We start from the raw sequence: 11,061 nt of genomic DNA on the forward strand, positions 1-11,061 counted from the left end.
TTTTTTTTTTTTTCAGGCAGTGAGATAAGTTACATGTAGTAAGTTTAATATGATATTGTTTTCGAGTAGAAATTATGATATTTTTGTAATTTTATTTATTTCAGGTTATAATAGTCTTTATATTTATAATTTTTTAAGATTTCAATACCAAAATGATATCGTTTTAGGAATAAATGCAGACAACTTATCTGCATTAACTGCAAAAATATATTTTGCTTTTTTTTTATAGGATTTTACTACAGTCGTGTATGTAGTCGTGTATGTAACAAGAGAGAAGTTATGTTATGTTTGAGCTACATTGAGGAAATTGTTATTGTTCTGCAAATGTTTTATTCAAATGTTACAAGAACATGAACAATATTTTTTATTTGCGATGTAATTCGTTACGATTGGTAAAGAATTACGTTCATCAATAATTTTATAACAAATAGTATATTTTCACAGAAAAAAGTTGACTGGATAAAGTTCGATACTAGTGGTAAGGAATTTAGTATGTAATATGATCACGTGTCACGAAATACTAAGCGACAAAATTTGCTATCAGTCATAGCGAAGTACATGATGTGACAGTCTGATAAAAAGTACTCTTCGCGTGATATTTGGACAAAAAATTATCATAAAATGACATTTTAGTCGTTGTTTCTATGTTTGGAGATAAACAAAGTAAAACCCACCAATATTAAAAAGAAAAAAAAATTAATATGAAAGATGAATCTCATACAACATGAGAGTATATATATATTTTTATATTATTTAAATATAAAAAAAGAAAAGGATTGATAACAATGTGTAAATTATAAAATCAATTTATTAAAATTTGAATTTAGATCTGACGCATTTGAATAAGGTAAAAGTATTTCACATTTTTTTTATCTTTTACTAATTACTTGATACGTATATGTTATAATTTCACAAAATAGTTCAAACCATCATATATCCCTCTCCTTTTTTTTTTAATGCACAAAAAAAGATAAAGGAGAATATTATTTTTATCTGAGGAAAAGAAAATTCATGGAAAGCACATAACTGAAATACATATGAGATAAAAGCGAAAAACTAAATTCAAAGTAAAGATCACAATAAAAAATGATCAGGTCTAAAAGGATTGTCCCTCAATATTGAATACTGATTTTCCAATTTATGCTTCTTGATATCGAAATCAATCTGAGAGTCATCTATTCTTTCAGGCACGGCATGCCTGAAGCTAATAATAGGCTGGTTATTGGGCAGTAAGAGTGGGACAAGGATATGCCAAGAACAAAACATCAATTCACTCAAGCTCCATTTGTAGAGATTAAGCTTTCTTCGTTCTATGGGTACCCTTGTACCAGGAAACAAAACGAAGGGTGTACAACAACGAGATGCTTTGAGTTTGGATCTAGGCTTGGGAAATATTTAATATGATCTCGACTCATTTATAATTCAATGGTATCAGTCAATGAAAATTAAGTATTTTTTGACTTGTTTGTACAAAGGAAAAATTTTGTTTTTTTCTCCAAACGACAACTCCTCAACAGAAGGATTAGTTGCACCGGGACTACTATTAATGCTCTCATAGACTCGCTAGTTGCATGTCAGCTTGCTATATTCAAAGTTCTCCGCTTCTTGTTGCATGTTTAATAAAAATATTCTTACAAAAAATGGGGAAAAAGATAATGTTGGAGGAAGTTTGCACACTGGTTTGTTTTCCTAAAAAGATGTGAAATGGAAGCATCCTACTCCTTTAAAACAAGATGAATGTCAAAATAATGACGACGTAAATGTCTAACTTCAATGTAAACCGTATCATATATGATAGCAACGTTTCTGTTTATAACAAAACAAAGAAATAAAAGAAGTAAATTTCAATTTTCTATTTGTCTCAAAAAGTTTATTGTATTCACATCTCTATTATGAATAGTAGAAAATGGTCAAGCTCCAGTAACCAATGAACATCATAACTAAATAGAACAGAGACGGTTCTGGGTAGGAGAACATGAAAACTTCAGATTTACGTCCTCTAACTTTAACATTGCAGCAAACAGGACAACCTGACAAAGTTTGTGCTAAGAACAAGTAAAATAATAGATCAGAAAGCTGACGTGCTTTTACAAATTACTACATTGTTTACATCTGATGCAAAGCCACAAACTAGAGTTAATAAAGGTTATTTGCAGCAATTAAGCATTCCTTTGTGCAGGTTTCTTCGAATTGTTTTTCCGACGAATCTTCACAAGAGCCTTTTGTAAATCCTAAAACCATAGAAAAGAGGAAACCATTCAAATCAATTAATAAACGGAAGACTCGGCATTTGGATATCATAGTATAAATCTAAGTAAGAAGACTCGGCATTTGGATATCATAGTATAAATCTAAGTAATAAACGGAATTGAACATGCTATTGTTAGGCTTCCTCCTTCAATACTAAGCCCAAGCCCATTTGAGGGGTTTCCTAAAAACCCTAACCCTAATTTCCATCTCCTCTATATATACTCATTAGTTGAGGGTGGAGGCTAGGTCAGATTTGAGAGAACAAATTTGAGAGAATTATTTGATTGTTTGAGCAAGGCTTTATGCTTTGCATTTGAGAGATCTCTAGAGAGAGTTTGAGTGAAACATCTCTAGGGTAGTTTGATTATCACCATTGTTGGAGAGGTTGAGTTAACCACCACATTGGTGTATTTGATTCGTTGTAACCATTATTTTCATAGTGGATTTCTGATCTGGACTAGGTCCCGTGGGTTTTTTCTTCTTCATTCAAGAAGGTTTTCCCATGTTAAATCTGGTTGTGTTCTTCTTCTCTCTCTCCTGTGTTTACGTTTTGATTTTTCCGCTGCGCCGCCTGACCTGGTGAAATTCAGGCCGAGGTATTACCGAGATCCGAGATCAGGATCTTGTTGATTGACTTCCGCACAAAAGGCCCCTGAGCCGAGCTTGAGGGAACCGAGTTTTCCCAACAGTGGTATCAGAGCCCGAGTTCGACGGGTTCTGAGGGAGACGAGATGGAGACCAGTGGCATAACTCATGATGGAGATATGTTCAAGTTGACTGCAGATAATTTCACATATTGGAGACCGATGATAGAAGATCATCTCTACTGCAAAGATTTGCATGAGACATCCTTGATGAGAGACCAGCATGCAAAACAGATAAGGAGTGGGACATCCTGAGTCGGAAGGCGGTAGCCACGATCAGGAAATATATTGATAAAAGCCTCTTTGAGCACGTGTTCGAATTCACGAACGCGTATGAGTTGTGGACGAAATTAGAGTCCATGATTCAGAAGAAGACTCCCAGGAACAAAGCACACCTGGTTCGCCGACTTGTTAAGCTTGAATACAAGGACGGCATGAGCATGATTGAACACCTGAACACCTACAAAGGTATTGTGAATCAGCTGTCAAAGGCTGATATGAAAATTGATGAAGAACTGCAGGCATTGCTGCTGTTGAGCTCGCTGCCAGAAAGCTGGGATACTCTGGTGGTTACCCTGAATAACTCGACTCCAGATGGAAAATTGAAGATGGATGTCGTGACAGACAGCCTCCTGGGCGAAGAATCCAGGAGAAGAGAACGAGGCACTTCGAGTACGTCTGAGGCCAACGTTGCTGAGAAAAAAGGGAAATCTGACTCCCGCGGTAGAAGCAAAAGCCGAGGTAGAGGTCGTGACAGACGAGACAAGTCCAGAGGTCGGTCAAAGCCGAAATATGAGTTGAAGTGCTTTTACTGTGGAAAGACAGGCCATAAGAAGCCAGACTGCTGGACCCTACAGAATGATGAGAAGAACGGCTCTGTGAAGCCGGATCAGATTATTCCCAAGAAGAGGGAAGACAAGAGCACCACTGCGGTGGCTGCAAATCCTGATGCGGAGATATTCCTCCTTGGTGAGGATAATTATTTGAATGTTGCATGTGATGATTGCACCTGGATTGTTGACTCTGGTGCCTCCTTCCACGTTACTCCACACAAAGGTTTTTTCTCCTCTTACCGAGGTGGTGATTTTGGTGTCGTGAAGATGGGAAATCAGGTGACCAGCAAGATTGTTGGTGTCGGCGATGTAACTCTGACCACAGATGTCGGATGCCGCCTTGTGTTGAAAGATGTGAGACATGTTCCTGACATGCGTTTGAACCTAATCTCGGTAGGCAAACTTGATGATTCCGGGTTAGTGAACTACTTCGGTAGTGTTAGATGGAAGCTGGCCAAGGGAAACTTGGTCGTGGCCCGAGGTAAGAAGGAAGGATCCTTGTACGTGATGCAAGGAAAGATCAATGGCGGAGAAGCCAATTCTGTTCGAGATGAACCTAGCTTGGAGCTATGGCACAAGCGCCTCGGCCACATGAGTGAGAAAGGGCTACAGATCCTGAACAAGAAAGGATTACTGACCGGGTTGAAAGGCCAAGCGTTGGAGAATTGCACGCACTGCTTAGCTGGAAAGCAGCACCGGGTTTCTTTTGTGAGACCGGATCAACCTAGACGACGCAGGTATATTCTTGACCTCGTCCATACTGATGTCTGCTCCATGTCGGAGAAATCTCTTGGAGGAGCTCAGTATTTTATTTCATTTATTGATGACCATTCCCGCAAAGTGTGGGTATATTTGTTGAAGACTAAAGACCAGGTACTCCAATCCTTTAAAGAATTCCATGCTATGGTTGAAAGGGAGACTGGCAAGAAATTGAAGGTGGTCCGATCTGATAATGGTGGTGAGTATTGCGGCCTATTTGATGCATACTGCAGAGAGGCCGGGATTCGACTTGAGAAGACGCCCCCCAAGACTCCACAGTTGAATGGACTTGCTGAGAGGATGAACAGAACTATTGAAGAGAAGGTCCGAAGCATGTTATCCAATGCCGGTTTGCCGAAATCATTATGGGGAGAAGCCGTCAAAACTGCTGTTGACTTGATCAACCTCTCACCATCACGGCCACTTGAAGGAGAAATTCCAGAAGAAGTCTGGACAGGTCGGAAAGCGGCCTATAATCAACTGAAAGTGTTTGGATGCCGAGCTTTCGTGCATATCCCTAAAGATGAAAGGGCCAAACTTGATGCAAAGACAAAAGAATGCATCTATCTCGGTTCACCGAAATCCGAGTTCGGGTTCCGACTTTGGGATCCCATCAATAAGAAGATCGTTAGAAGCCGAGATGTGATCTTTCATGAGCATGAGAACATTCATGACATCTCGAAGCCCAAAGTCCGGGTTACTGTCAGACGTGAAGAACCCATCCCTCCTGTCCGAGCTGAAGCAGGGGGAGAAAATCAAGAGAATGAAGAAATTGATGACCAGCAACAAGCTGAAGATGACCAAGACATTGAGGTCCGAGTTGATGATGAGATCCGGGATGAGAATGATGAACCGGGTCCTCAAGCTGAAGAACAGCCGAGATATCCAACTCGAGAAAGAAGACCCTCTACAAGATACCCATCTGATGAATACACCGTTGTTGCTGAAGACGGTGAGCCTCAGAGTTATGATGAGGCTGTGACTAGCTCAGAGAAAGAAGAATGGGAAAAGGCAATGCGAGACGAGATGAAGTCTCCGCACGAGAATCAGACTTATGAGCTGACCGAGTTGCCTAAAGGAAGACGAACTTTGAAGAATAAATGGGTCTACAAGATTAAGAATGAAGAGAACGGGCAAAAGCCGAGATACAAAGCCCGGATTGTAGTGAAAGGCTGCAATCAGAAGAAAGGAGTTGATTTTGAGGAGATTTTTTCTCCTGTGGTGAAAATGACCTCGGTCCGAACCGTTTCAGCCATGGCGGCTTCAATGGACCTCGAGGTAGAACAAATGGACGTGAAGACGGCATTTCTTTACGGTGACTTAGAAGAAGAAATATATATGGAGCAACCTGAAGGATTCCAAGCTCCAGACCAAGAAGACTTGGTATGTCGTTTGAAAAAGAGCCTCTATGGCTTGAAGCAAGCACCTCGGCAGTGGTACAAGAAGTTTGAATCATTCATGACTGATCATAAGTTTGAAAAGACAGATGCCGACCACTGCGTATTTGTGAAGAGGTATGAGGCCGAAGATTTTCTGATTTTGTTGTTATATGTTGACGACATGCTTATTGTAGGGAAAGATAAATCGAGGATAGCCGCCCTGAAAAAGGCGTTGAGCTCGTCCTTCGCAATGAAGGACCTCGGCCCTGCAAAGCAGATTCTCGGAATAAAGATTATCCGAGATAGACAGAAGAAGCTACTGTGGCTGAGTCAAGAGAAATATATTGAGAAGATTTTGAAGAGATTCAGCATGGACAAAGCCAAAACAGTGAGCACCCCCCTAGCCGGACACATAAAGCTGAACCAGAAGCAATGTCCGAGATCTGATGAAGACAAAGATGAAATGATGAAGGTCCCATACCAATCCGCCGTCGGAAGCTTGATGTATGCAATGGTTTGCACTAGACCCGACTTGGCGTATGCTGTTGGAATGGTAAGCCGGTATTTGTCAAACCCCGGCAAAGAGCACTGGGAAGCAGTGAAGTGGATCTTCAAGTACCTCCGAGGTACAACCGACTTATGTCTCCGATTTGGAGAAGGCAAAGCCGAGTTGCAAGGCTACTCGGATTCTGATTTAGGGGGAGATTTCGACTCGAGGAAGTCGACGACGGGATACATGATGAGATTTGCCGGAGGAGCTGTCTCTTGGCAATCAAGACTTCAGAAATGTGTTGCACTATCAACAACTGAGGCTGAGTACATTGCCGCTACTGAGGCAAGCAAAGAGATGCTGTGGATGAAGAAGTTCCTCATGGAACTTGGCCATGATCAAGACAAGTACGAGCTGGGTTGTGACAATCAAAGCGCAATCCATCTTGCGAAGAATTCGACCTATCACTCCCGCACTAAGCATATTGACGTGAGGTATCACTGGATCCGGGATGTGGTGGAAGGTGGAGAGCTCGAACTCGTCAAGGTGCACACTGACCAAAATTGGTCCGACATGATGACGAAGCCGGTTCCAGCAAGAAAATTTGAAGACTGCTGTGAAGGAGCCGGGTTGATGCTGAAGCCGACGCATTGAAGTCGGAGGGGGAGATTTGTTGGGCTTCCTCCTTCAATACTAAGCCCAAGCCCATTTGAGGGGTTTCCTAAAAACCCTAACCCTAATTTCCATCTCCTCTATATATACTCATTAGTTGAGGGTGGAGGCTAGGTCAGATTTGAGAGAACAAATTTGAGAGAATTATTTGATTGTTTGAGCAAGGCTTTATGCTTTGCATTTGAGAGATCTCTAGAGAGAGTTTGAGTGAAACATCTCTAGGGTAGTTTGATTATCACCATTGTTGGAGAGGTTGAGTTAACCATCACATTGGTGTATTTGATTCGTTGTAACCATTATTTTCATAGTGGATTTCTGATCTGGACTAGGTCCCGTGAGTTTTTACTTCTTCATTCAAGAAGGTTTTCCCACGTTAAATCTGGTTGTGTTCTTCTTCTCTCTCTCTCCTGTGTTTACGTTTTGATTTTTCTGCTGCGCTGCCTAACCTGGTGAAGTTCAGGCCGAGGTATTACCGAGATCCGAGATCAGGATCTTGTTGATTGACTTCCGCACAAAAGGCCCCTGAGCCGAGCTTGAGGGAACCGAGTTTTCCCAACAGTTTCCGACCAGAAACATAGAAGATATAAATTGTGAATTCTCAATTAATGGTTTTCAAATTTCGGTCAGCCAACTTACAAGCCAAGCCAAGTCCAGATTTCAACGGTAAAAGCTTGCACAATATAGCCTAGCCTTTAGCAAAATCCAATGAAAGATGAAAACAGTTCATAAGATTAACAATAACAATGTAAAGTAGCATATATTTTATGGCTGCAGTTCTCAAGATTTATATTAATTTCCCATGGACAAAGTAATAGAACAAAGCCCACTTAAATGAAAATTAGTTGCTTCCAAAATGATTCCACAAACTTCAAATATCTTGGATTAAATAAAGAGAACTTGGAACAACATAAGTTAGCCTCAAATTTACCTCAACAGGTTCATTTTGCAATGTCCCTGGGGTCCAAAGACCCTCCAAATTGTAGTAAGCTCTAGCCTTTTCATCAAGTGCATGAACTATCACTTTACCTGAACCAACAGAAATGAATCAGTAATGAAGAAACAAAGCATGTTTAGAACCAAAAAACCACATAACAGATTGAAATCTTTTTCATAACCAAAAACCAGAAACTTTAACTAATCCAGAATATCATACATTATCTAATAAGAGATTGGAAGAAAATTTGCTCTTTAGCTGAAAAGTGACAGGGAAAGGAACTATTAAACTCAAAATCAAGCGACAATTTTTTTAGGGATGTGCAAAATAACCAAAAAACTGAACCGAACCATGAACCGAACCGCCCTTAAAATAATTGGTTTTTAAAAACCAGTTCGTGAACCGAACCGGTTTTTAAAACCAGTTTAAGAACCGAACCATTTTGAACCGAATCGAACCGTTTTCAAACCAAACCAAATTGATTTTTATAACATTATTTTTTAATTTATTTTTTTTTTCATTTCAAAAAAGGGTCGACCCGAATCGGTTCCAAACCGAACCGTTTGCAACCGAACCGAACTACTTCCGAACCGAATCAGTTTTGAACCAAACCAAACCACTTCCGAGCTTAACCATTTAAACCAATTCAGTTCGATTTTTCAAAAAATCCAGTTCGTTCGACCAATGCACATCCCTAATTTTTTTTCCTTGATGATTCCTTTTCTAGCAACAGGATGCTTTGAAGTCTGAACAATGGAATTTGCAGAGTAGTGCTAATATACACAAAAGGTTACAGTTACAGGCTCAACAACCTAACAATCGTGTAAATAGCCGTTACTAACTAACTAACTAACTACGATGGAATTAGTTAGGATCGATGAGCATCCACGTAAGCTGCAGAAGTAGCTCTCTGATGTGAGCATTTTAAGAGTTCTTCTAAACTCGTGGATTTTTCTAAATTAAACGAAATTAATGGATATGAAGCAAAGATAAAAGCACGAAATACCAGAATCAATGACGATCCACTTTCCCCCTGCTTGCCCTTCCACACTGGGTAGCATCATTCGTTCAGTTCCTTTCTGCTTCTGCTTAGCCTGGTTAAGCCAAAATATTACAATAATAATAAAAATTGCAGAAAAAAAGAAAATCGAAACTGTTTTTCAGTTTCTGAAAGTTCAATTAAGAACATAATAGTGTAAAAGAACGAACGAACCTGCCTTGTAAATTAGGGCTTGAGCGATATTTTTGACGTGCCAGGTGGACCTGCCAGTAGCAAGAACCATGAAATCAGCCCAATCGCAGTGCTTGGGAACCGGTATCACCTTCACGTCGTCAGCTTTAACGTCCGTTAGAACCTTCTCGATCTCCTGCAGATCCAGAATGCATTTATTGACGCCGCCGTCAACGGCGGACGAAGTTGAAAACCCTAGCTTCCATGGTTGAAGAAGGGCCAGTGAATTCGACGAAGAACGCGACCACGTTCGAGCTCGTAGAACTGCCCACATTGGATTGCGCACCAACACTCTCACGGAGAAATGAGAACACTTTGCATTTCGCCGTTACTTTACTGCTGGCATTTGTTACAAAATCTTCGTCGTAACGTGACGACGCCGTTTTTATCTTCGAAAGGCTAATCAATGCCCACAATTGTGAGTGAGTTTGGGCTGGGTTGGGCCTGATGGAAAGGCTATTTCATAGCCCAATCTTATTTATCTTTTTGCTTAAACGAATTCATTTTTAGTGCATCTTTGATTATGATTATTTTTCTTTTACAAATTTAAATTATTTAAAATATAAAATGAATGATTCAGTGTTTCTCCTTTATAAAAAGACGAAGTTATTTCTTGAAAACCTCAAAATATTTAGGAAAAAATACATAATATTTTAAAAAAATTGTCATAACAAAACTAATTTTTTTAAAATGTCGTATTTAAAAAAAATAAAATCCAAGAGTAATATATTTTGGGAAAAAATATCTATCATTTTAAAGGATATAAACTTATATTATTTTAGATCCTAACCGTTAATTTCTGTCCATCAACGGTTATAATCTATTGGGACAAACTTAATGGGCCAAATTTATTATTAATTAGTTAATAATTTTGATCCAATAAATTATAACCGTTGATGGAGGAAAATCAACGGTTAGTATCTAAAATAATATAAGCTTATATCCTTTAGAATGACAGGTGTTATTCCCTTTATTTTGAAGTTGTAGGAGATAATTTCATCTCATGTGATATAAAAAAACATTTGTCCATAAAATAAATTAAACAAACACACATTTAATAGTATGTTAAATGTATTGGGTAATTTGTTTTTCCTTTTTATTTTCAAATATAATTATCTATGAAGATAATGAAGTTAAAGTCCCAAAATGAGAAAACAGATTAAAAAGATGTTATGATTGAAGGCTTTTTGACCTTTTTGCCTCTCATTAATTAATTAATAACCAATTTGCCCCTGATCCAGAACTATCCACCAACTTGCCCCCTTTTAGTCGATTACATTGCTTTTTTAGTCGAGCAAATGGTCAAAATGTAGAAAGTGGACTACAGCAAATTTAGTCGACTAAAAAATCATCTTAATCGACTACATTTTTGGGATATTTAGTCGACTAAGTAACGATATTTAGTCGACTAAATATCGACTGAAACCCTATATTTTTCATGTTTTCGGTCTCATTTCGATTGTTGTTGTTGTGTAAACCTAAATAGCTCCCTTTGTTCATGTGTAATCCTCTCAATCCGATTGTATTTCATCCCACCATCTCTACAGACCTAATATTGTGAAATCATTGTCATTGCCCAATTCCAAACCCCCAAAAACCGAACCCAAACCCCCAATTTCAGAACCCTAGTCCCAATTTCGTGAGGAAGATGAGCACAAGTCCAAACATGTATGTAACAATGATCTACTATGATGGAAAGCATTATGAAGGCCCCAATAGTGTTCAATTTGAAGGAAAAACGAAAATGTTGAAAATCAAACGGGGCACTACATACAATGAGTTAAAGGGGAGAATTCAGCAAAAATTGGGTCTGCAAGGCAGCCAATGCGTTCAACGGATGATTGTCAGGGTAGAGACTACAGTTGGTAA

General features: G+C 39.1%; 1 protein-coding gene across 1 annotated transcript; it reads right to left on the reverse strand.

Annotated features, from left to right (window-relative positions):
* Window positions 1-1,862: 1,862 nt before the first annotated feature.
* On the reverse strand, window positions 1,863-9,533 carry LOC133285502 (protein Iojap-related, mitochondrial). Its single transcript, XM_061482743.1, has 4 exons — window positions 9,179-9,533; window positions 8,968-9,055; window positions 7,956-8,053; window positions 1,863-2,231 (listed from the first exon to the last, which is right to left on the reverse strand). Exons 1-4 carry the CDS (start codon window positions 9,464-9,466, stop codon window positions 2,160-2,162), a joined length of 546 nt encoding a protein of 181 aa, XP_061338727.1. The 5' UTR covers window positions 9,467-9,533; the 3' UTR covers window positions 1,863-2,159.
* Between the last annotated feature and the right edge of the window lie 1,528 nt (window positions 9,534-11,061).

This window comes from Gastrolobium bilobum, unplaced genomic scaffold, assembly GCF_033153095.1.
Source record: "Gastrolobium bilobum isolate Gb01-03AN ecotype WA unplaced genomic scaffold, APGP_CSIRO_Gbil_v1 utg32472, whole genome shotgun sequence".
In the NCBI taxonomy this organism is placed as follows: Eukaryota; Viridiplantae; Streptophyta; class Magnoliopsida; order Fabales; family Fabaceae; genus Gastrolobium; species Gastrolobium bilobum.

Excerpts from the sequence above, each read along its gene's own strand:
- LOC133285502 (XM_061482743.1), bottom strand. The coding sequence starts at position 9,466 with ATGTGGGCAGTTCTACGAGCTCGAACGTGGTCGCGTTCTTCGTCGAAT. Across the intron at positions 8,054-8,967 it reads GTGGATCGTCATTGATTCTG|GTAAAGTGATAGTTCATGCA; the intron begins GTATTTCGTGCT and ends CTGTTGGTTCAG. Across the intron at positions 2,232-7,955 it reads TGCAAAATGAACCTGTTGAG|GATTTACAAAAGGCTCTTGT; the intron begins GTAAATTTGAGG and ends CTATGGTTTTAG.